A 25,811-nucleotide genomic window follows, 5' to 3' on the forward strand; every position below is an offset into this window, starting at 1 on the left:
TCATACCAGCAAACATATCATTTGTTACAAAATGTGATGTGTCGTAAAATCAAAATACAGGGTGTCCTGAAGGAAAATGGAGAGATTTTCTCCTTCCTTCCACTTACTCTTCTAGCCCACACCACACAGTACGTTTTCTAATCGTTCCTACCTCACCCCTTTCATTACTGGCCTGAGAGAGAACGTTTTCTCATCTCTAAAGTTGGAGTGGAGGAAGGCACGGTTCCACCTGCATCCTTGGCTCTGGCCTGGTCTCCCTGAACAAACTGTGCCTGAAGGTTTTATCTAATAATGGCTCTGATGCTCATACAAGTCTAGACTGTCAGCTTCCCGAGGGAAGGCTGCTAAGAACTGACTAGGCACAAGCTGGGGGTGCCTCCCCAGCGTGCGGTCTGACATGGGCTTTTTGACCTTGGCCCTCTCTCCACATCGTTGTGAACTAGCTGGGGGTAAGGTCCCGTGTTGGGGGCCCCCGGTAGAGAACTCGGTGGTCCAGATCCCTACACACTTCCAACACACACACACACACACACACACACACACACACACACACACTCGCTCGCATGCACATCCGAGCCCTTGTAGGGTCCGCCCCAGGAGGAGCCCACAGGTCGCAAACCTTTCAGCTCCCTGCGGGTGGCCCGGGGCTGGGACCCCTTCCTTTTAGCTTCCCTGTGCGCGCTCGGCCCAACCCTGGCGGCTCTCGGGGCGGGGCGGGGCCGCCGGCGGGAGGCCCCTCCCCGGGGGCGGTCCGGAGGCCGGGCGGGGGGCCGGCGGGGCTGGGGGCGGGGCGGGCGGGCGGGCGCGGGGGTGTCCCTCCCTCCCTCGCTCTCCCCGGTAAAGTCTCGCGGTGCTGCCGGGCTCAGCCCCGTCTCCTCCTCTTGCTCCCTCGGCCGGGCGGCGGTGACTGTGCACCGACGTCGGCGCGGGCTGCACCGCCGCGTCCGCCCGCCAGCATGGCCACCACCGCCACCTGCACCCGCTTCACCGACGACTACCAGCTTTTCGAGGAGCTTGGCAAGTACGGCCGCCCGCCTCCTACCGCGACCCCCACCCTGCCCCCAACGCCCGGGCGCTATGCGGCTCCTCGCCCCGCCCCCCGGCCCTGCACCGGTCGCTGCGGCGCCCCCTTGGCCCGCCCCACCCCCAGCCTTTCCCGCCCGCTTCCTCCGGGCCCCCTTATCCCCAGCTCCCCGCCCCGCAGCAGCCCCTTCCTCGCCCTGCGGTGGCTGCCTGGGCTGCTGCACCCCGCGCTACCGTGGAGACTGCAGCCCCCGGACCGCTCCTGGGCGCCCTCCAGCCCCGCCCCTCGCGCACCCTTCAGGCGCCCCTCATCCTGACCCTACCCGCTCGTGGCCCCTTCCCCACTCTACTCAGGAGCTCACTCAGCACCTCGTTCCATGTCCCACGCGCCTAGCACGCTGGACCCTGCCGGGCCCTGCAGCTCCTACCCTGCTGCGGTGCTCGGGTGTGGGGGGATGTTTGGTGCCCGGCCCCGCCCCCCGCTAGTGCCGCGTCTAGGATCCCAGCCCCGCTGCCGGGCTTTGCTGCAGCACCCCCAGTCCCCTCCCCCCATCCCTGCAGTGGTCCCGGGAGCCGCGCGCCGCAGCCGCAGCATCCCCCTCCCCTCCGCACTGAGCTGGCCGCTGCAGCAGCCCCGGCCTCCCCCCCACCCGCGGCGCGGAGCCCGGCCACTGCAGCCCCCGCCCTGCCCGCCCCCCTAGGTGTTTCCAGAGCTGGAGAGTGCGAACTCCAGTTTTGGGGTGAGGGGGAACGTAGAGGAAAATAGCATAGAGAAGAAGAGCTATTGATTTCTGAGACCCACAACTGGATCCTCTCTTTCCCTGCTGTCAGTTGAACCGGGATGCAGTGGGATGAAGTGGGCTGAAACCGCTTCTGGGTGATTTGAGCCTCACTTTCTTCACCTTCCCCCATGGTTGAGGAAGATTTCTCTCCCTCGGAGGATTATACCCTCTTTCTAATCTTCCTTCCCTTGCCTTCAACTGTTCCTTCTGAGAGAGGGGCAGGGTCTCTGTTCTCTTCTGGTTCTGTTGGCTGGGACTGCAGGTCTGTTTGTGTGGTGCAGCAGGTGTGTGTTTTAAGCATCGCCCACCAACTCCTGATGTACAGCCAGAGGTTGGGCTGTTGCATTGCCCAGCGACTAGATGTGGGGGTGGGAGTGGGGCAGTCCTCCACCCACATCTGTTCAGTGTCATGAAGTGGCCACACCTTCTGCCCAGTGTTGGATGATGATGGTCACTGTGCGAGAGAGTGAGAGACAGAGAGAGAGAGAGCGATTAAGTGTGTGTGTGTGTGTGTGTGTGTGTGTGTGTGTAATTTTTGACTAAAAGTTGATGGGAGGTAGTAAGTCTGTCTTCAGACCTGAAGCATCTGCGTCACTCCACTCTGCTCGGTGTCCCAGTTCTTTCCCCCTTCTCCCTCCAGGGGTGCTTTCTCTGTGGTCCGCAGGTGTGTGAAGAAAACCTCCACGCAGGAGTATGCAGCAAAAATCATCAATACCAAGAAGTTGTCTGCGCGGGGTGAGTGTTCCCCAGCTTGGCCTCTCCCTGGGCTGCCTCCAGAGCTATGGCTTCTGAAGATGCTCCAGAAGTTGGGATTTGTGCATTTTGTTTTAACACTTGGAGAAGAGTTAGGATTTTAGGGTGGATGGACTTTGAAGCCAAGCACAGAGTTGCATGGGGAACCAGAAGTGTTCAGATAGAAAAAAGTAAAGAAGATGCAGACATAGGTAGCTACAGGGAGGAGAGGTCCTTGAAGGTTAAGGGAGTTTGGGTTTTAGGGAAGGGGAGGGTATGGGGAGTGGTGAGTGGCATGGAATGGAGAGCTCTTAATTTAGGGCAGTGGTAGCCACTCTAGGCCTGTCCTAGTCCCTGTGCCCCAGTAGTGACTTAGGATGGAAATGCAGTAAGTGAACAGCTCTGACAAATCCAGCCTCCCCCCTGCCCACCAGGCGGCAGAACAGACTCCCAAGGGAAGGGAATCTGTAAACATCAGGGGAGGCTGCTAGTGGTGAGGGCTTCTGGGAACAAATCCTGCCAGATGAACTTGATTGCTTTTTTGATCAAATTACAAAGTTGGTGGTGCAGCAGCAGCAGATGCAGTCTGTCCTGGATGGAGAGTGATGCCTCATGGTTTGGAGTTCTCAATGGCCTGGTCTGGGTGGGAGCAGCATTGCCTCAGGGTCTGAGGATTATGAAGAGCCAGGCCTCGGAGCCTGACTTGTGAGATCCTCCTGAGTACCTGAGGCCAGGAGGGTCAGGCCCTGTCTTTCACTCCTTGAACCTACACTCCCTGAACCTTGCTTTGGGTGCTTGCCAAACTCAACTGATCTGATAGGTATAGACCTAGCAATGTGTGAAGTGCTCCCTGAACAGGTCTGGTGAGTACAGAGGTATGTGGTTGGGTCGGGTCATCCAGGGCTGCACAGTGCAGCAGGGGAACAAATTTTATGAGATTCAGAGAAAGGAATTAGGGCTAGGCAATAGGATGTCCTGAATATATTATGCCCTGGTGAAGACATGGGCTATGGCTAGTAATGACCTCAGGCATCTCTGGGATAAGAGATGTAATGTATGTCCCCGAGCATTGGAGAAGCTATACAATTCCACTGAGATTGAATGTGGGCTTCTGTTATGTTGACAGTTGTTCTGAAACCTATTTAGCAAGGTGTCTGCTTCCTGGCCAGGAGGGCCCCTCTATCCCCATAAGCAGAGCTTCTTGCTTTCTCCCTCGCAGTTCCCATCTCTTGCTGTTCCTCTACGTTGGCTATAAAGTTGACTTATTTGTTTGTTTTCATTCTCTCTGGGTACCTTGAGTTGGAGGCGACGGTTGCCATAGAGATATGTGGGCACTCAGATGTACTTCTCCCCCGAGTTGGGGGTGGGGCTGTAACATGGGGGGTCAGGCTCTTTGGCAGACATCTTCTGGCCAAGGATGCAGGGTGCTGGTGGGGATGACAGTCTAAGAGTGATTACTTCCCCATGCCCACACAGCATAGCCCTGGTGCATCAGAGATGGGGCTGGTGTCTGGTGTCTCCAGTTAATCATGCAATGCTTTGCTTTCTTCATCTCACAAGTGTCCTCTCACCCAAGGGTGAGGGAGGGAAAACAACTGGGAGCCGAATTCTAGGATATGGGGATAACTGGTGTGACTTTGTGGAGCTACCTGTCTTGGGCTGTCATTTTCTACTCCTTCCCTACCCACCTGAACTTCTCTGACCTGTGTGATCATGTCCCTTTCCCGCTTCACTTCCTCTCAACCTTTTCCCATCTTTCCCAATTGATACCATTCTTTCCCTGCCCAAATTGGGTGAGGTTTGATTTCTCTTTTTTTTTTTTCCTTTCCTCAAGTAGAAAATTCAGTGTAAGATCATATGCTTCAGACGACAACTTCTCCTCTTTTGAGATGGTTGTGCCGAGACTGGGGCTCTGTTGTGTGGCTTGCGTGCCAGGTTAACTTTGAGACAGAGGCCTGGTCCTGGCTGATAGGTACAGAAGCCTACATACAAGAAGGGTCAGGAATATGTAAGTAAGTGCCAGTACTGTTTGGAGGTGGGAGAGTGGGAGGGTGTTGTCTTGGAGATGAAGGGAGCAAGACAGTGGCTGTGTTATAGGTGTGGGCGTGGGAGATGTGAGCTCCTGAAGAGAGTTGGGCCAAGAGGCCCACTAGGCTGGTGCCCATGGGGTTAGGGAGTGAAGGCCGTGTCTTCCTGCAGCCTCTCAGTTTACACTGTATATTTTATAAAGGTGCAGCAGCTAGGGCTGGGTTTCACTCGTTGCTGTCTGTCTGTCTAAGGCTCTGCAGGTGTTGGATTTCTGTGTCTGGGAATGTGGTGGGCCCACCAAGGTTATCCATAAGGGTCCGAAGGGGCCTGCTGTTTGCTGAGTCTCTCTGCTTCACCCCTGCCCCGCGCCCCCGCCACCTTGTTTGTGATTCTCTGTGCTGCAAACCGAAAGGAAAGAAAGAGGGTATCGAGCTGCTTCTCCTTGGCATCCATGGTGAGATGGCCTAGGAGGCAGGGGGAAAGATCACTTGGTCTTCTAAGGGATGGGATCTGGATAGAATTCTTCTTTTGCTCTGTCGTTCCTGTCATTATGGATTCAGGCCCACATTGGTGGCTGTGGCTAGGTTGCAAGGTAGGAAGTTCACGTGGCTGTGCACTGAGCACTCTCTTTGTTTGCAGGTCTATCTTCACATAGTCACTGAAAGTCACATAATATCATTTCACTTACTTGAGAACAGCAATAGGTGTGGAGTTGGAGCTCTTAAGGGAGCCCATGGTTCCAAGCTTAGCTCTCCACTAGGCTGAAGGAGGCATTTAAAATAGGCTTGGATGCAGGAGCTGGTGGGCCAGGTGATGGCAATGATAAGTCGTTATTTTAAGATTTGAGAGCACCCCCACCCAAGGAGCCTGAGCCCTTATGTCTTTTTTTTTATTTTTAAATCTTCATATTCCCTTCTTATCTTTATTCATATGCATATAGATTTTCACCTCATGAAGCATAACATTTTATATCCTGCTCTCTTGCTTACATCCAAAGCATTTTCCCATATTGCTACAGTTAAAGGGTAAATGGTCCTTCTACATAGTTTAGGATTTATTCTTGGAACAGTTAGCATCATAAGAAACCTCTGTATTTGTACCATTTATCTGGATTCCAGTTTGGTTTTGCTATGACAGATACTTGTCCTTATTAAGAGATGCTACCAGAAACAATATCATTTATTTAATCCGTATACCCCATGTGAAGAAATTTCTATCAAAGCTAAATGCGAGCAAAAGCTTTCCTCTTCCTGAGGACCTGGGAGGTGAGAGTAGGAACCATACCTGTTTCCTTACTTCTGTGTGGGCAGGGCCTTGCCAAGTGCCTGATACTCAGCATATACATGTTGAATGAATAGATTAAGAGGACTTCGTAACCGTCATGGTTGCCTTTTGGCTTTGACTCTCAGAAACCCCGAGAGCCAAGTTGCTGGAACCCTTATACCCTGGTCCTGGCTTGGGTTCCCCTTTTCTGCTCCGTGGAGCCAGGCTGTAGGCCTGAAAGGGCTGTTGGAGAGGATAGATGATGTTAAAGATGTGCGCTTGGGGCGTAATGCAAGTGGAAAATGTAGGAAGGCACTATAGCTATAGTTTTTTCTCATTATTGGCCACCTAGGGCAACTATGGGACTTTCTGAAGAAGCGATTTTCAGTTTTAGTGTGCATAAGGATCACCTCGAGTACTCATTACAAAATGCAGATTCTTGGGCCCTATCCACAGAGATTTGGCTCCTGGAGGACTAGGGTGGGGTTTCAGAATCTACATTTTTAACAAGTACCCTAGTGAATTTCATGCAGGTGGCCCCTGAGCCATGCATTAAGAAATGCCATCTAAAATCAGCAAGAGCAGTGACAGTTGCTCTTGCCATGCTCTCTGAGATTTATCAGACACACCTTAACCCAGCCTTCTCCAGGTGGCATCTCTGCCTGTATGTGGCCATCTGTGTACAGGGACTGTTCTGTGATTTGGGGCCTCCTTCTAAGCTCCCAGATTGGGGTGTCAGTTCATGTTCAAGGCTGCGGCAAGCTGAGTGGCTGGGGTTGTGGTATGTTGGCCACCAGAAGGGCAAAGGCTGTCCATTTCTGGGTCCAGCTGGCCCTGGGGACTGAAATAGGATCCCCCTGGGTGGTGCCAGCTTAGAATCCCCGCCCCCTTGGTGTTGGCCTGAGTAGCCCCCATGACATTTGTGTCCCCTGTGGTATCTCCAAGTGAGACTTTCCTGTTAAGGATCTGGGTGAAATGAGGGGAGGGTGAAGCAGCAATGAGGGAGGGGGAGAAGAAAGAGAAATCAATGCAGCACTGGGACTCTGGGACTCGAGGAAGCATTTAAGGAGGTTGTATGAAAAACCATGATTTCCTCCTAAGGACAAAGCAGGCCAATTTTTGTTGACAGAGAAATGGGCATCCTGTATATAAGTAACTGAGCTTATCTGACTCTTTCCCCCAAGTGAATGAGGAAGCAGCCTAAAGGTCCCTTCTCTGTGCCAAGGCTTATGCTGGGCCCGTTTCGTCATATAGTCATGCTGTGAGTTGTGTGACTTAGCTCGTACAACACCGGCCTGTCACCCAGCCTTCCCTCCCACCTTCCCAGAGTGACTTTGGGCACTGTCATCATGGGGTTGGAATGGAAGTAGAAAAGTGGCCCCATCCCCTGCTTTCTTTCAGCTGCTTGCTCTGGTCCCATGTCAGAAGCTGTGCTCCGAGGTTTGAGTCTGTGCTGAAATCCTAGAGGTGAGCGGCTGACCCCGTTCTCTGCTGAGGCTTGAGACAGAGAAGGAGAGGAGTGGGTCTAAAAGGTTTCTGCCCCCATCTCTGTGCTTACTGCTCTCTGGACAGCCTTGGCAGGCTGACAAGGGCCTGATCCCATGGGCTCCAAAAGGGTGGTGACAGGAAGAGATGGGCACTTTGCACCTCTTGAGTGCCTCTTGGCAGAGGCCCTTTGTCATCTACCCATGGCCAGACAGGTCTGCCGTATGGCCAGTGGGGAAACCAAGGCACAAAAGGTTTGTTTGTTCTGAGCTGTAGGTGTGCCAGTGAAGCTTGTTAGTATTCATAACCCTGCATCCTCAATCAATGTGGTCTTTACTTACCCCTTCATTTCTTTATGTAAAACACAGGTTCTGGGTATTTTGTTCCTGTGATGAATTCTGATATATCACTCCCAAACCTCGCCATCTAGGCCCAGAGCTCTAAGCCCAGTGGAGCAAATCCCTCTTTTCTGATGGATAAGGCCTCATTCTTATCTGTACCCACTTCTGGGTACAGACCCTTCTAGTGGGGAGATTTCCAGCCTCTCCCCACAGCACCATCTCTACTTCCTGGGCCCTAGCAGCCACAGCAGCTTCCCATCTGCTCCCCTCTTTTCTCCTCCCTCTCTTTCCCCTCCCCCCCTTGCTGCTGCCCTGGGAGGAGCTATTTTTAGGGGCTGCTTCCTGGGATGTTTTACTTGGGGCTGGTTACCATGAAGGAAATGTCACCAAAACAGTGGGCAAAGGCTGCAGGCACCCAGAGCCTTGCCGGGGGCACAGAGAACTGAGTGGCTGACCCTATTCTGGTGCGTAAGAGTGCCCAGAATGTCCAGAGGCAGAACCTTGCCTTCTTGGGGCTTGCTAGTGACCCCATGGGGATTTTCTTCGTCCAACTTGGTTTGAGAGACTTTTGCTATGGGGCACTTCTTGGCACTTCTCTTTTTCCCCTCTTTAGTTAAAGCCTCTCTTGTTTTAAGATCCAAAGGCCAGAGTGGGGCTTGGATATTTGTGTTTCTTGCTTAAAACTGCTGGAGTTTAGACTGAAGAGAAGGGAGGGTGCCAGGTTAAAGGACAGAGTCTTGGGGTTCACATAGGCATGTATCAGGCCTTGACCTTCTAGCCCTCAGCTAGTCCCAGGGTGTGTGGGTGTGAAGGAAATCGAAGCCATGGCCCCTGCTCTTACGAGGTAGATGGACTTTGCTCTTAATTGGAGACTCTTTGCACCTTTAGAGTGAGATTCAAAGAGGAAGGGGTGTGGCATCACAGTGTCAGGGTGAGGTCAGTGGGATTGTGGCTTGTGATTCCTGCAGGTCACAGTGCCCAAGGCCAGGGACTGTTTATAAGTAGCTGGAGAACCGGATTATGACACCAAATCCCTACCCTGCCCTTGTTTTGACTCCTCAGAGTGATGCCTCCGGTCCAGATCAGAGTGGAGCATGCAGGAGGGCAGCAAGAGGGGATGTCCCACATTCAGCATTTGAAATTGATGGGGCTTCAGGAAGCTTCTCACAATGCATGTTAGGGCCACAGGCACAGAACTTCGAAATACCCTTTGAAAAGTTAAGTGTGTCATTGAGTTTGGAACTTGAGGAGGGTCCCCATAACCAGAGTTAGGGCTCTGTGTTCTTTCCCACTTACACAAGGTTGTCTGTTTAGGTGGCAGCAGAATCTTATTTGAAGCTAGTGTTGGCATTTGTGGTTTTAGAGAAATGTCACTAAATAAGGCACGTCCCTGCAGGGCTGTGGAGAATCAATGGCTGATCTGCCCTGGCCTCTGATTCTGGGGTCCTAGGGGAGAGGTGTTCTAGGGCTCTGTACTTCCTTTTGCTGCATGCTATTTCCTTTCTGTGAGCTTTCTTTCTTTTGGCTCCCTTGGTACATCTGGTCACTTCTTGCTGCCCTTCCTGTGAAGGATACCTGTCCTCACGGCACCCTGGACCAAGTCTTGAAGTGCTTGGGCAGAAGGCGGGAGAGGCTAGTCCTCCGGGGACCCTTTTGTATCAGGGCCTGGCTCTGTCCTGGGTGGGCTGCTGGGGAGGCCGGAAGCGGGTCCCTGATAACAGCTATTTCTGCTTTCTGCTCCTGTTGCCGCCTCTGCTCTTGAGGGGGAAAACCTTGCAGAGGGCTGTGGTTGGAGCTGGCCTGAAGGCCGGCAGGGGTGGGTCTCTCCATGGCAGTAGCACACAGGCAGGCAGGAAGTGGCCCTGTGCAAAAGCGGGAAGTGACTGTTGTCAAACAGGAAGGGGGGGCTGGGCTGTGGGGTGGGGGAGTGGTGGAGACAAACCCAGTGGAAAGGTGGGTGGGAAGAGGGTCAGCCTTGCTTGGCACGTCTGAGCTGTTCCCTAGGAACAGTGAGCTCAGTGGTGACTGGAAGGAGGTGTGTCTCAGAGTGAAGGTTGCCTTTCTGACAAGAGCACTGGCTCATGTGTTATCACCTTGGGTTGTTGAGTCAGTGCCTGGACCTTCCACTGTGGACCAAACCAGTTCAGTGGTGTCGCCCCTTTTGGGGTTGGAAATTCTATGTTTAGCTGGGACAGCCCTTGCAGTTGGGAAGGATGCTGTATAAACCATACTTGTTCCTGAATCCCACTGCTGCTGGGGTAGAGCCTTCTGCTTTTTCCCAAACATGGACCAGCCCTAGAGGGGACTGTAAGACAGGAATTGTATGGAAAAGGGTCAGGAGACAACAGGTGGAGAGGCTGGGATGCTGGCCGGCTGTGTGTGGTGGAAGGAGAGGCGGGGAGAGTGTGGTAGGCAGAAACCACACGGCTCATTGAGCAGAGCTGAATGGCAGGGTGCCACAGCCAGCAAGGCTGAGGCCGAGGAAGAGGAGGGATCCCGCAGGTAATGGAACTTCATGGGCTGTTCTCTCTCTGAGGAGCCCCTGTTGCTAACCTTCACCTGCAGGCTGTAGACATGAGGGGTGGAAGAACACCCCTCCACCCCCAAGAAGGCTGATGGAGCCAGGCTGGAGGGCTCAGTTGGTGTGTTGGGGACCCTGTGACTGCTCATGCTAAGGGAGAGTGGGTTCGACTCTCATCATTGCTATGGCCACAGAGCCCATCCTGGGAGGTTTTGTCCATCTTATCCCTGGATCCTTGGAAAGGAAGCTCTCCCTGTATGCCAGGCACCATGCTAAGTGCTTACCTGCATTTACCCAATTATCTTATTTAATTCACAGATATTGCTGCCTTCATTTTAGCAGTGAAGAGTCCTTTCCCCAGATAATGTGCCTGGCTCACCCTCTCACCTTCTGCAGGTCCTAATCAAATGTTGCCTCCTTTCTGAGGCTTTCCCTGACCACCCTATTTAAATATATACTCTCCCCTTCCTTGATTTATTTTTCTACATTGCACTTGCCACAGCATCAACAATGCCAACCTCTTCTTATTGTCAGTTCTTCCCCCCAACTCAGCCCCACTAGAATATCAGCTCCATGAGGGCAGGTATTTTTTTGGTCTGTTTTGTTCACTGTGGTATTCCCAGCATCTCGAACAGTGCATGTCACATAGTAGGCCTCAGTAAATATTTTTTGAATGAATGAATGAGGCTCAGATGGGTTTAATAACTCACTTGAGTGGCAGCACTAGGACTCAATTACGGCGATTTGACTCCAAAACTGATGTCTTAATAGTGGAGCTCCATGGCTGAGGGTCAGAGCAAGCACCAAGGCACACCTGGGGTTCAGAAAAGACACAGACCTCGCCCACAATGTGGGGCCTGGCTCTTTAGATTTAGGGTCAAACTAAGTGACTAACATGGACCTTTGGACCCTGGGCAGCTCCTTCGAGGAGCTGGGAGTATGAATCTGTGTCTCTCCTCTTCCCACTCTGAGTCATTGGTAAAGCCAGAGCACCCTTATTTTTAGTGTTGTTGCTGTTGTGGGACTGTAACCATTAGCCAGTAAGAGACTTAAGGGAGGAGATAAACATTAATCTTCTCGGCCTTCCCGTCAGCTGCCACCTCCACATAGCAAGACGCTGTTCTGCACCTGCCCAGGCAGCCAAGCCCGAGGGCTGTGGGTTGGAGGTGGTGAGGCGGGTGGTCAGAGAGAGGGCCGACGGGTCTGCAGCTTTGGAGCTGGCTAACTTGGTACTTCCAATCCCAAGTCTGAGGGCAGGAGGAAGGTGAGTTGGCTCTGACATCAGCGAGATCTGAAAGAAGTGAACCCTGCTACACCAGGCAGGGCTACTGCTGCTTTCTCAGCTAACCCCCCTTCTGAAGATTCTCAGGACCAAGGAACCCCAGGCAATGTGGGAGTACAGGGTTACCTGGGGTTCTCCTGACGGCATCTTAGCCAGTGGTCATGCCGAAGCTGAGGACGGGAAGGAAGGCCTGACCCAGATCTTTGGGCAGCTGGGATGGATTAGCTGGGCAGCAGGAACTAATCTCTGCCTGTCCCTACCTCCTTCTTCCACAGAGCAGAGCTGTCGCTAGAGGGAAGGTTTAGCACAAAGCTAGGGCTGGTTGGTGAAACAATAAATATGAATTCCTTCTAGTTTGTAAGCCCTACCTTATCTTAGACTGCATTATCTTGGATAGGCCTGGGTTTGTTTACCAGTTCTGTCCCTTTCCTGTGTAGGACCTTAGGCAAATTATTTAATTTCTCGGGGTCTCAGTTGCATCATCTGTGACATGGGGTTAATCATAGCACCTACTAGTATGGTTGTGAGGGTCATGGAAGGCTCTTTGCTGTTTAGGTAGAGGTGTGGTGGGCAGAAGCCCCTAGCACAGGAGGCAGGAAATGCTTGGCACGTGTGGATGCGAAGGCATCTGCCTGGTCTAGAGATGTTGAAGTGACCTGGACTATGCCCCACAAAGCCTGGAGTCTTTACTTGATGCTCTCACTTTTCTTTATCCTGTCATCATATAGCGATGGAGAAAGAGGACTCTAGGCTCAGACTGCCTGCATCTGCTGTCTGTGTGACCTTGGCCAGTTACTTTAACTGTTTAAGCCTCAGTTTTCTCATTTGTAATGTAATGGAGCTGATCAGATCCCCTACTTCACAAGGTTTCTGTGAGAATGAAATAAGATAATACATACCTCTGCCAAAAATTGCCCAAGGTCACACAGACAGTGGATGCAGATGGTCTGAGTCTAGAGTCCATAAAGCAAATGCTTAGTGAATAATAGTTATTACTACTAATGTTAATGCTATTGATAAACTCTTATTAAGCCTCTGTTATGGAAGGAACTCTAGGAAACACCACTCAGAAAGGTCCCACCCTTTGAAGAGCTTGTGACTGAAAGATAACTGATATATGAAGTGAGAATTATGAGAGGTGCAGTGGGAGATGGGGAGGTGGTCATAGAGGAGAAAAAGCATGTCTACTCAGAGGATGGGGAAAACTTTGTAAAGGGTTAGTTTTGGCAGGGTTCCAGCAAGTAGAGCTAGGGAAATGGGCGGGGGGGCGGGGTGGAGTGGGCACCTGGCTTTGAGTTGCAGCATCCTTTCTACTTCCTGGAGCTCTGCCTTTTTGTGAAAGGAATTGATCAATGCAGCTCACTTGGATCTGTGGACTCTTGGATTCTGGTCATTTCACGAAGTAGAGTGATCAGAGCCCAAGTGCCACAGCAGTGGGTGGCCAAGAGGATCCTGGGGAAAAGTAAGATTTCTGTCAAATGGGTATCATAATAATGTCAACCTCATTAGAATTGTTATAAAGATAAAAGATATATCTGCTTGATGTAGAAGTAAGCTTTCAATAAATGTGAGCTATTATTATTTTTTTCAAATTTTCTTCATCTTCATTATCAACATCATTATGTTTCAGGCTTCCTATGAAGACTGAAGTGGAGAATATATGCAAAACTCCTAGCACAGTGCCTGGTCATATAGTAGGTGCTCAATAAAACTTAACTAGTAGTGTTTTTCAAGAAAGAGATTCTGGACACCCTGGCCCAGTGAAATCCCTGCTGTAGTAGAAACAGCACCAGAGTTTGGCTGAAGCCTTGGCTTCAAATCATGGCTCTGCCACTCATTAGCCAAAGGTGTTTTCCTAAGGCATTTCCTCACCTGGAAAAGGTGGTCATAATATCTGTCTCCAGAATTGCCATGACCGCTGCATTAATTCAGCAAATTATAAAAAGTGTATGGTTGGTGCCTAAGAATTGAAGGAGTATGAATAGCCAGGTGGCCATAAGTAGAACGGATGGTTGATAGATTTTGGTTTCTCTCCTCTGCTTTTAGATCACCAGAAGCTAGAACGTGAGGCCCGGATATGCCGACTTTTGAAACACCCAAACATTGGTAAGTGCACTCGTATGGAGCATTTCTTGAATATTTTGTAGCAGCAGGGGAGAACAGAGATTCACTGCTTTTATGTATGGAACTACTTCTGTCCTTGGGCCTTTGCCTGGTGTCCTTTCTTGCCCAAGTGGAAAAGCAGCTGTGTCTTGTTCAGAATGCTGGGGCATTCTCGTTTAGAGACCTGGGTGTCTCCATCCCCACGGTGCTATCTCTGGGCTAGGTTGTGAAATATTGAAATAGGTTTCAGACTCTCTTTCTTCCCCTCGCCTTCTGTCTTTGGGCTGAGGTCCAAGGTCCTCAGCATGTGAGGCTCTGGGCTAGGAGCCTGCCAGTGTCCCTTACCAGGGGCCCCCCATGGCTGTCATAAAAGGGTCCGGATTTTGTTTCTGGACTTGAAAGAGTTTTGTTCCTGTTGCAGTGTCGTGCACACTGTGGGGGTTTCCATGGTGTTCCTGTTTGTATTCCCCAGAGCTAGGAGAGCAAGCTGCCCACTCGCCCAGCTTCTCTGGAGAAGGGATGGCAGGAGCCAGTCAGATGGGGAAGGAGAAAAAACGAAGAGGATTTCTCCCTGCTCCCACCCTGGCTTAGGGGACAAGAGCACATTGTTGGTTGTTCTAAAGCCTGAGGAGGTTTGCCTGCCACAACCCACTCCAGCTCAGCTTTACATTGTTCAGCTGAAATAGTCTTTGCCAAAAGCGTTGGCCCTGATTTGGTGCTTCTCGCAGAGAGGACAGAAACTGGGCTGGCTGCAGTGTCTGAGCAGAAACCCCAGTCTCAACTTGAGGCAGAGCAGGGAGCATCTCCTAGGTTCTCTCTGAAAGCCCTGAGTCATCACAAAGAACAACACATGTTCTGTGCTCCTCAGGCATGGCCTAAATATCGGGGCTCCCACAGTGCCCTGGAGGCCACCCCTTGCTCTGCCATGTTGGCAGCCAGGGCTGTGAGGCGACTTGCCGAAGCTTGATGCTTCCTCCAGTGCTGTTCAGCCGCTGGCTTCCCAGATCTTGGGCTAGAATGCTCAACGGGAGCTGTTATGTGGGAGAGCCGACACCACACTTCAGCCCAAGGGGAGAGGAGCAGCTCCGAGGTAACCAGAACTCCAACCGTGCAGGGCTTTATAGATCACAATCAGCAGCTCGTGTTACACCCAAAGCAGATTGGCACAACCAGAGCTCAGCTCTGTCTGGTGCAGTATGTGCCGTGGAGCCAAGTCCTCTCAGCCAGCGGGTCCCAGGCCTGGAACTACTGGACTCCTCTGTGATCTCTGAAGTTAGACCCACATCTGAAAACAGCATGGCGGGGACCAATGTGTTGCCTTCCGTAGGAGAGAGATGATGGAGCGGAACACCTAGAACAGCAGTCACGGATTCAGGCCTGTTTCATTTGGCCGGCTCAGTGGTCTAAAAATATTTTTCTTATTTGCCAGTCAGTATTTAAAAACGAGATTTCACATTTTTGAAAAAAATTTCATTCCCCAGTCTTTTAAATCAGAAAGCTTGGCTCCGTTGAGCCCACATTCATACATGACCAGAGTCAGCTGGAGCTGGGCAGTGGCTGCCCCCTTAGCCCACTGGCCACCGTCCTTGCCACTCTGTTACTTCATGTTTGCATGGCCTCTGTGGTGCCTGTAGGCTTTGTGAGCTTGTGACCTCTGACCTAGAAGTTCTAGAATAGGAAGGAAAAGCATGTGGGTAACTAAAGCAAGCCATCCACAAGCGCAGAAGTATTTCGATGTTCCAGTCTCGGGTCTCAGGGTCTGAGGACAGCAACTTCCTTTCCTCATGTTCCTTGTGACCACCTTGTAGAACAGTGATGAATTATTTTCATGGAGGAAGGAGAATAATGAGTGGGATGGATGAGGCAGGGGGCAGAACCAGGTCTGCCTCACCTGCAACACAGGCGTGGTTGACCACAGAAGGATCGTGGTGGGGTGAAGATAACTGAGAAACAACCAAGGATAGAAATGGGATTCTAGCTGGAAAAAGTCCTGGCGTCCTCTTTAATGTATTTCTAGAAATTAAATGTGTACTTTTTGACCTTTTAGACTTTACTTGATTTGGTAGCCTTTTCTTTTTACCACCTGTCCTCAACTCAGAATTAAGACAGATGGAGGGACCATCTACGCCAGCCATCTGCTCTTTTAGGGAGACAGCAAGACCCCGGAAATACCAAGCAAGGCACACTCACTTTGTCAACATCTGATCACCTAGAACTATTCTTCCATTTCATGACTACTCCCTGATCCTGAGGGATGTTGGTCTGAGGCCTTCTTCTGGGGTCAAGGACAAGGAGAGGGAAAGGTGAGTCAGGACTGTGTCCTGGGAGAGCTGGCTGGTCAGGCGGTCTGGCTTTCAGTGGGAACCAGGGCTCCTGGAGATGTGGCAGAGCTAAAGGTCCAGGAGGCAGGGATTGCCATGGATCCTTACCGGCTTGTGGCAGGCAAAGAGGCAGTTTTGTCCCCCTAATTCACTATTCTTCTCATCTCTCCATTGCTCCATCCTTTCGAGCTGTGGCCCTTTCAGCTCCAGCTTCTTTAACTTCATCCTGCAGGGATACAAGTGGACCAGCTGAGAGTGGCACAGAGTTGAGGAAGCTGAGAGCAAAGAGCTAATGGTCAGCCTCTGGTTGCTGTCAGATTCTGAGGCACTTGAATTCATAAGGGTATTTGGTGCAAGAAGCCAGGCATCCCTAGTTTTTTTCCTAGTAGATAATTTGTCCCGGGAGTTAAAAGGCTGTTAAAAGAGTGAACCCTAAGGTAAACTATGGACCCTGGGTGATAACAATGTGTCAGTGTAGGTTCCTCGATTATAACAAATATGCCACTCTGGTGGGGGTTGTGGAGAGTAGTTGTGCATGTTTGGGGATGGGATATGTGGGAGCTCTCTGTGCTTTCTGCTCAGTTTTGCTATGAATCCAAATTGCTCTAAAAAATTAAGTCTATTAATTTAAAAAAAAAAAAAAAAACCTTTTGGTTATGAGGTGTGCTATAAAACCTTAAACAGCCCTGGGAGAGTGTCCCGAGGTGTGGAGTTGAGAGGAGACAGCAGGAGTGCTAATCATCTAAAGTTTGAATGGAGTGTATTCCACCTATGATCTGCTTGCTCCCTGCTCTAAATTCCTCTGATGAATAGACTCTGTCTTCCTGCGTGCTGAGCTGCCCCAGCAGTTTCAATCACAGTCTAGCCTTGTGGTTTAGAACAGCACTTCTCAAACTTATATGTGCTCTTGGATCACCTAGGGATTGTATTCAAATTCAGATTCTGATTCAGTAAGTCTGGGGTGGACCTGAGCTGCTTCATGTCTCCAGGTGATGCTCACGCTTTTGGTCCATGGACCGTATGTGAAGAAGCAAAGACCTGTGGCTTTGGCATCAAGTCTTCTAGGCCTCAGTCTGGGCTTTGCTGGTTAGTGGCTGTGACCTCTGGCACATTATTTCTCCAGCCCATGCCTCTTTGTGGAGTTCTGATAAGGTTCAGCAAGCAGAGGGGGCCAAGGAAATAAATAGAGATGATAAAGACAGAGATTCTAGCTCATGGAAGTGATCTCTCTTAGACCTCTAACCCCAACTTGGTTCACAAGGTATTTGAGCCAGGCTGTATTTGCTTTGGGCCCAGGGTTCATTCAGCTAACAGTAAGCATAGCTAAAACAATTGCAAAGAAAAAGAAAGAAACGCTGGGTCATGACTGAGCAGCTCTTGGATGCCCGCACCTGCCCCTGGGGGGCATCCTCAGTCCCCTGTTAGCCCTCCCCTCGCCCCCCTACTCCTGCCAACAGGACCTCCTTCCCACTATGTTTTTGCTGCAGATGTTAACGGTGACATTTTTTCAGTGCTTTTCTGACCAAGGTTTGTTAGTTAAAATGTGGCATATTGTTGGGTGGTTTCTGAGATCAGATGAAATCAGGCACATTTTGGGTCATTGGGCAGTTTATAAAGAATTGGAAATAGCCACAATATTTGGGTTGTAGCTTTGTTGGTCCTTGAAGGTATGAAACATCAAGTAAAAGTATTTAGGTGTTTTTTCCCTGTTCTTACTTCCACAGTTGGTAAAGAACAATAATTAGGTTTATCACTATAATGCAATGAAGGCTTTATATTCCTTTCCCCAGATCTTCCTGTCTACAGACCTGGTCTGGCCCTCCTTGGCCTTCATGCCCTCACGTTACTGTGGAGTGGGCTGGGTGTCAGATGATTTTATTGCACACGTCCATAGCATCTTTTACTTCTACGTCACATCCCTCGGCACAGCAGTGCTTAGTTACATGTTTGTTTAAGTGTTAGTTTAAAGCTTGTGTTCCCCTTTCACCTGGAAGCTCTGCAGTGGCAGGACCGGGTTTCTCGCCTTCATGGCCGTGTCCGTGACAAATGTAGCCACGCCTGCTTTGGGGAAGGTGCCAAATGGACATTGATGAGAGAATCAGAATGGCCGGGGCTAGTGGGAACAGGTTGGAGCTCCTGTGCCTAAGATGATGGAGAAAGTGACTACAGGCAGTTCTGCAGTATCAAGGAACTTGATGTCAGTTTGTTTTGGTTTCAAGTCTCAGTTCTGCCACTTGGTATGGCCTTGGGTGAGTCTCTTTGGAGCCTCAGTTTCCTCTCCTATTAGTTGGGGCTAATAGAATACCTGCCCCACAGAGTTAATGTGAGAGCTCAATAAAATATCATGTGTAAAGCACTTGACACAATGTCTAACCCATAGAAACAGCTCAATTAAGTGTTAATTATCATCATTTGGATCATTATTATTAAGAATCTGCTAGGTAGGCACTTAGAGTGGTGCAGTCGAGCTTCTCCTCTTGTTCTCAGTTCCCTGTTAATTTTCTCTACAAATGAAAAAAAAAGGACAGCAGTCTTATTCAGAGATGGGCCTTCCACACCAATCCCTCCTTATCTTGGTGGAGCCCTGTTCTGGGGCCCACATCAAAGCTGTTCTCTGGGCTGGGGGACCTAGGGGGCCTGGGTGGGTGAGTTTCCTTTGCTGCTTCTCCCCTGATTCCCCTCCTGGCTTCCTCTCCCCTGAGCTTTGTGTGTGGCCTTCCTGGAGAAGGGCAAGTGCCGGTGACTCCCTGTCCGGGCGTGTGTGCCTGCACCTTCCACACTGTTCTCAGCCCTGCTGTCCTGGTCTCTGGGTGGGTTGGGGACGGGGGTCCGGGGAAGGCAGGGCAAGTGGCAGGAACTCCCCAGGAGTGGTCATTAGCATTGTACCTACTGTCCTGTTAGCTCACCATTCTGCTGCTGTTAGTCACCTCCCTAATGAAGCTGGTCTTTAGCTTCTGGGACAGCTGATTTCCAGGGGATTATTTGTATTACACACTTTAATGCTTTTTAATAGCAAATTTTTAATTAAATGGAAAGTCCTTTTGGAAGCGAGGGAGCAGCACTGACTTAGACCAGAGAAGCTCAAGTGAGGAGAGAGGTGGCGGGGCTTTGGGTGAGCCCATGTGAGCACACCTGGGTCAGTGAGGGTGGGAGGGAAGCAGGGTCTGGCTGTAGCTCCTCTGTCATCTACAGGCCTAGACATGCAGGAGCTTGTTTGCCCGAGGACAGGAGAGAGTGGTGTATGGAGGAGGGATCTTAGAAGTACCACCTGCCTTTGATCTCATTGGTAAATCACAGAAATACTGAGTTCAGGGTGGGATTTGGGGTTGAGTAACTGGATCACATGAAATAAGGGGAAGTATAAACAGTCATTAGGCTCTGGTTCAAACCCTGGTGGGCCTGAGTCTTTATTTGTCAAGTCAGGAGAACCACGGGGCTCTAGTGACAGCTCAGTGCCTGTATTTTACATTCTGGCTGATCTTGCTTTGGTGGGGAGAGGATGTAGGGGAGCACCTCAGCCCCGATGAAAAGCTCTGCTACTGGAAATGGAAGCTGTCATTTGGGGCAGTTGGCAGCCTGGCCCCTGCCAAGGAAGAGATGTGGTGATTCCTTTGTATCTAAGAACTTCACTGGTTGGTTTGATGTCAGGCCATTCCTGAAGTGCTCTCTGAGGTGCTCCTGATACTGCTGAGGATTGGGGCAAAGGTCAAACAGAGGGAGCCCTTTGGAACAGAGGTTCCCCATCAAGAGAGTTCAGGTGAGGGAAGGGACAGGAACAGCCAGACTGTCAGCCAAAGCATCGAGTTGTGTTTGCATTAGATGATGCTTAGGGCTTGGCATTTAACACAGAGGTGGCTTTGTGGGCAGAAGCTTGAAGAGGAGACCTCAGAAGACACCAGGTTGGTTTTTTGCCCAAGTGTTCTGGAGGCAGGGAGTAGGAAGGGATTCTGCTCGCCAGCCTTCTTGCAGTTGGTAAGTTGCCACAGTCGCTCCATGCAGTGGCCTCCTGGGCTCATCTTTGATGCTGTTGTAGGTACTTTTGTGAGTGGTCTTTCTCCTGGGTTCTATTATTTTGTTGCCTGGGTATATGCACTACTCTACATTTCTTATAGGGGGCAGTGGTGTAGACCAGTCTTGGGAGTCTAAAAGAGCTGGGTTTGCATCTTGACCCACTGTATCTTTAGCCTTTGGCCTTTGGCCAAATACTCTGTGTCCTGGCCTCCTGTGTCCTCATTTGTGGAGGGAAAGAAATACTCATCTCATGGTGGTCATTAGGAATAATAAACTTGAAGGGAGACACTCTATCCTTCCTAAATCTAAACCATCTAGCACAGGGTCTGGCACACAGCAGGCACTTAATAAATGCTTATAGAATAAGTAATATATGCAAGGCCTAGCACATAATAAGCACTTAACAAACAGTTATTGTTGTCATTGCAAGAATCAGTGTTGACTCCTGTGCTCACCATCCACCATCCTTGATCCACAAGCCTCCCTGTTGGGCTCTACCTCTCCCACTTTTTCACCTCTCCTTAATTCTTGTTTCCTTTCACTCCTCTGAAAGAGCTCTTGGGCTCTCCCACCTTGTCACTCTCTGTCCCACATGCTAAACGTCATTAGGTGCTTCTCACTCTGTTTCACTGTCGCGCATCATATCCCAGGACCACCTTCTCTGGCACTAGCCCATCTGGGAAGGTTGCTGTTTCTCTCTGTCTAGTCTTCTTAGCCACAAAGCTTCTCTTTTTTGCCTATGTTTGAGGCAGTCCGAGGTGGTAACCAGAATGCTGGTCCCAGGGGCTGAGTGTCTCTCTGCCCCGGGGCCACATAACCTTGAATTGGGGAGTGCTGGGCACGCTGCCACTTGCCACTGCTGCTCCTTCAGGAGAGAGTCCAGCGAGGCTGACAGGATGGGCATGGGTGGGGCTGCCAAGGAGGAGAGGAGTAGGACTTCCGAGTTTTCTCTCTGTTAATGTCTGTCCCGTCTCCTCTCTTGCAGTGCGTCTCCATGACAGTATTTCTGAAGAAGGGTTTCACTACCTCGTGTTTGACCTGTAAGTGCCACTTTCTGAGGGTGTGGGGCCTTTCCCTCCAGCTAGCTCAAGATGAAGCCTCGGACAGAGGGCTAACCTGGGTCTTCAGCCTCTGCCAGGGGTCCCTCTCCTTTACCTGAGGGAAAGAATTTGATTTTGAACTTCCTCTGGTAATGGGCAGGTTGCTGAGGGGATCTCATCGCTCACTCAGTATCTCCCCAGGGCTCCGAACCCCAGGATGGCATTGCTGTCGAGTTTCTCTTAAGCAGCATACCTGTGCAGTTGCTTTTTTCTTGTTTCTTGGTGTGTTGTCATTAGTGGAGAAATAGAATACAGCTTGTTGCATGACCTTAAACATTCTGAGAAATGGAAGGTAGCTTTTATTGTAAACCGGGCTCTAATTGGTCTCCTCCACTTTGGTTGTGGTTTAATATCTTAAAAGTGGCTCTTCACTTGGAAATGCCTCTCTGCTTTTTTCAGGGTTGGGTATCTGTCTTTGGTCTCAATATTCTTCAACTTTGGTAGTAGGTCTCTCCTTCTCAGGCAGCTATTTCTTAGTATTCGTGATCATCTCTTACAAAGCTATGACTTTCTGAGTAGGTTGATTATTTTTTTCTTAGATCCCTGTGTATTCATCTTTGCCTGAGTATTAGCTAACTGTAGGTTATAGAAACAAATGTGCAGGAGGAAAGGAGAACCCATGTTAGCCCAAGGAGAAGCCCTGTGTCATTGAAAGATTGAGAGTGTTCTGGGCTCTCAGATGAAATGCATGGAGAGTTGAGGTTTTTAAAAAAGCTGTTCTACAGTATGACCTGTTAACCTGTTGGGTGCTGACGTTGGCCTGCTGGCCTGCCTCCTCTGACCTTCGTCTGTTGGTTGCAGTGTTACCGGCGGAGAGCTGTTTGAAGACATCGTGGCCAGAGAATACTATAGCGAAGCTGATGCCAGGTGAGATGTGTGAGTCTTGGCCTCCTTAAGGGCCAGGCATTGTACCTATTGAATTGTCTTTGGGGATGATCAGAAGAGGTCTTGTCTGGACCAAGATTCTGTACAGCTGAACTCGGGTTGCATTCTGTGGGCAATACAAAAAGTTAAAAATTCAACACTTCCAGATCAATTTTTTTGCAAAGCTCTTGCAAGTCTTCTTTACTCCATCACCCCAGAAGTACCTTTACTTTGCACAACTGTGTCCTTGCAAGCATGCCTGAGGGCCCTCCCCACCCCCTTTCTTTCCTTTGACAAATTCTACTGTGTACAGGGCATCCTGGAGACAATCTAGAGATGGAGAAAACATGGTTTATGTCCCAAAGGAGTGTAAACTTCTGGGTTAATAATTCAGTCAGGAGCCTTCTTGGGAGATTTTAGCTTTCATCACGTCTCTGGACCATATGACCAGCCCCAGTGTGGGGCTCCTCAGGCCAGAGGACCATTGCTCTGCCACACTGCTCAGCCCCCAGCCCTCCATGGAAGCCCTGGCAGCTCCTTTCTGTGACACAGCAGAATTCCTCCCACACCACAGCTCTGGGCTCTTGTTTGGCCTGCCTTTCCCGCCTCGGCTCCTCCCACAGCCCCAAGTTGTCTCTAAGGGTGATGTCCTTACAACCTGGATGTGATCATCCTGCCTGCAGCTTATCTGGCATATGTGGCAGCTCTCGCTGCCTCCAAGGAGTGGGGGAGCACAGCTTCCTCACAAATTTCTCAACTCTGAGAGGCCAGTGTTTGCTGATCAACTTCAGATGCTTCAACCTCAGGAAAATTCTCAAGTGGGGAGATGAATTCCACTGCCAGCAGGGGAGGACCGGGCTGTGGGGCGGGAGGAGGCGGTGATAACTCAGGGAGCTTCGTGGGGAGGAGGGATAGCTGGGGGCGGGGGGTGACTGTACCAGTGGGCTTGGCCTGGCTCTCTGGGACACTTCGCACTTTTGCCATTTTTGGCCAGAAGGCTCTCCCCGCTAGCCTGGCTCTGTTCTAATTATACTTTTCTGTGGAGACTCGCCTCCTCAGCTCAGTCTTAAAGTCTCTTTGGCTTACTCTTGGGCGTGTTGTGTAGGAAGGCTGAGCCTCAGCCTCCAGGAGCCTGATAAGACCCTTTGGCTTCTATGGAAGCCCCAGCATCAGATTTTAAGGAAGGAGTAATAAGTCCAGATTACCAGCCCAGCACCCCCAGGCATGACAAGCCTGCTGCACATACCTGGTAGTACCTGCTGGCTGGACTTCATGCTCTAGGACAAGGTTTTTTAAACCCCAGCATTACTGACATCGGGGGTCAGATAATTTTTTGTGATGAGGCCCCATCCTGTGCATCGTAGAGGTTTGGAAGCATCTGTGGCCTTTACCCACTAGAGGCCTGCAGCACCCGGCCCCTCAGTTGTGAAAACAAGAAATGTCTCCAGGCATTGCCAAATGTTGCTTTGGAGGCAAAATTGTCTCCCAGTTTTCACCGCTGCTCAAGGCTGACAACACACTCTGCCAAGATTTTGACTGCAAGTGGGGCAGGGTGGTTTGGAAGGTGGACAGCTTGATGCAAGAATCAGCACGAATGTGAATCTTAGTTTGTTTTTTTCTATGCAAAGTCACTATCAGAAATGTTCCTCAGGTACCCTGTTTGGACCATTCATAAGTGCGTTGTTTCTTAAAAGTATCTGGTACTCATTATATCTCTCCTACTAGGTGATAAACCTCAGGACAGGTATCCAGTCTTATTCATCTCTATAGCCTGTTTAGTACCAAACACAAGGCCTGTAGGCACTCAATACATGTCTAAATAAACATGAGTACACCTACCCCCAAACAACTTAGGTTTAGTTGGATTCTCCTAAGTTGCTACCACAAGCCTCTTCTCCAAGAATAAAGTTACTATAGGGGGAAAGAGAAGTAAGGGGTTGGATGGTTTCCCCTTCTCAGGAGTCTAGAGTGTCCCCAATATCTTGGAAACACACTGTGGTTGTGTTGGGCCTTTATGGCCTAAGGAGTCACTGGTGGACCCTGTGCCAGTCGCTCCCCTGCTGTTATCTAGTGGGAGACCATGGGCAAGCCATTTAATCAGCCTGGGCCTCAGTTTCTTCTTTTGTAAAATATTTTGTAAAACTAGATGATGTGCAAAGGCTGAGGTTCTAACTCGTCATTCACTGATTTTCTGTGAATCTGCAACCCAGAGTTAGGTCATGTTTTAGTCCACAGCATATGGTTATAAATGAAGTGTTTTAACCCTGCACTGACATTTCTTTTCTTTCTGCTTTTGTAGCCACTGTATACATCAGATTCTGGAGAGTGTTAACCACATCCACCAGCATGACATTGTCCACCGAGACCTGAAGGTACTGTGCAGACTCCCTCTTTGCCTTCTGCATGTAAAGTGTTGGCGCCACCTGGTGCTAGATGGTGGTACTGTGAGGGCGCACCCAAGCTAGACTCCCTTTGGAAAGAAGGGTGGGTCCCTCATAAGATTCTCTCTTTTCTTCATCCAGCCCGAGAACCTGCTGCTGGCAAGTAAATGCAAGGGTGCCGCAGTCAAGTTGGCTGATTTTGGACTAGCCATCGAAGTACAGGGCGAGCAGCAGGCTTGGTTTGGTAAGAGTGACCCTGTCTTCCTGGAATGCAGCCCCCGCCCTTCCTCCTCTTCCTGATCTGCCTTCCTCTCTCAGAACTAGAAGCCAGACCCTTAATGGTCCTGGCCCCCTCAGAGACTAGAGGAGAGGGAGGGTGCAGAGCTCCCCTTGGCTCTCCGTGACACAATACAGTGAGTCTAGCTGTTGTCAGCACTGTGTTCTTGCTGCCTCTGGGGAGGGCTGGGAGTTCCTGGTAGGCACATGGACTTGCTATCTCATTTGGATTCCAGGCACTGCAAGAAGCCGAGCCTGCCATCATCTCTTGTTGCCATGTGCTGAGAGTTTATGTAGCAAAAATATCAGAAGTGAGAACAGACTTGGGGAAAATTGCTGATGTGGATTTAATGAGAGAGAAAGTGGGTTCAGTGTGCCTCTGCCCTCTTTTCTGCTACAGGTTTTGCTGGCACCCCAGGTTACTTGTCCCCTGAGGTCTTGAGAAAAGATCCCTATGGAAAACCTGTGGATATCTGGGCCTGCGGTAAGCCCATTCCACACTCTCAACTTTTCGGCGTTAGGGGCCCTTGACTTTGAGCGATGGCAAGAAAGAGGCATCGCTAGTCCTTGTGGGTCCCACAAGGGTTTGGTATCTGTGGAATCACGGTGTTTGCTCTAGTGCCCCTGGGATGGCTGTTCCCATCACACCCTCCTCCCCAAGTACTTTCTGAATTCTCTGTGTCCTTGAAGAAGGAATCACCCATGCCTTTGAGGATGAGTTGTGGCGTGGGGTCATGGGGAGCGAAGCATAGCAGGAAGGGCTAGTGACACAGCAGTATTGGCTGGTATCTACTTCTATCTCTGGTATGGCCCTTGACCCTCTGGGTGGCTCTGAGCTCCGTGTGGCTTTTCTCAGGTCCTTAGCAGAGTAGGGCACTGACCCCAGTGACTTGTGTTCTGTCTCGTAGGGGTTATCCTGTATATTCTCCTGGTGGGATACCCTCCCTTCTGGGATGAGGATCAACACAAGCTATATCAGCAGATCAAGGCCGGAGCCTATGATGTAAGGACCGGTTTGTTCCCACCCCTTGGGCTCTGTCCAAGGGAGGGGGCAGGATACATGAAGGGTTAAGGGACTTTGAAAACCCAGGGATGGCATACTGGTCTCAATTCCTGCTACCCACTGTCCCAGGGAGCAACTTTTTTGCACAGCTCCTCTTGAGAGCTGTGAAATGAAGGAGCCCACTGAGAAACCATTGGCCTGGAGGTGTGGTATGCTGCATAACATAGGAACAGAAAGTCTGATGGCTCTCTCCACAGCAGTGGGGCCTTGAGCACATGGCTGAGTCACTGCTCCC

At 50.5% G+C, this 25,811-nt stretch overlaps 1 protein-coding gene across 28 annotated transcripts in view; it reads left to right on the top strand.

Moving 5' to 3' along the window:
* The first annotated feature begins 844 nt into the window (after positions 1-844).
* Positions 845-25,811, top strand: part of CAMK2G (calcium/calmodulin dependent protein kinase II gamma) — a 53,472-nt gene continuing 28,505 nt past the window's right edge. For 6 of the 28 annotated variants that reach the window (XM_016121221.2, XM_016121169.2, XM_016121212.2 and 3 more), the window contains exons 1-9: positions 861-1,021; positions 2,446-2,540; positions 13,504-13,563; positions 20,878-20,932; positions 21,794-21,859; positions 24,156-24,228; positions 24,379-24,481; positions 24,914-24,997; positions 25,422-25,516. In XM_016121221.2, coding sequence (XP_015976707.1) covers positions 957-1,021; positions 2,446-2,540; positions 13,504-13,563; positions 20,878-20,932; positions 21,794-21,859; positions 24,156-24,228; positions 24,379-24,481; positions 24,914-24,997; positions 25,422-25,516 — 696 coding nt within the window. In that variant the 5' untranslated portion in view covers positions 861-956. Of the gene's footprint in view, positions 1,022-2,445; positions 2,541-13,087; positions 13,152-13,503; positions 13,564-20,877; positions 20,933-21,793; positions 21,860-24,155; positions 24,229-24,378; positions 24,482-24,913; positions 24,998-25,421; positions 25,517-25,811 lie in introns of those variants that run through there. The other 22 variants (XM_016121201.2, XM_036223817.1, XM_016121244.2 and 19 more) reach the window with 16 other exon arrangements.

Source organism: Rousettus aegyptiacus, unplaced genomic scaffold (genome assembly GCF_014176215.1).
Source record: "Rousettus aegyptiacus isolate mRouAeg1 unplaced genomic scaffold, mRouAeg1.p scaffold_m13_p_6, whole genome shotgun sequence".
Lineage (NCBI taxonomy): Eukaryota > Metazoa > Chordata > Mammalia > Chiroptera > Pteropodidae > Rousettus > Rousettus aegyptiacus.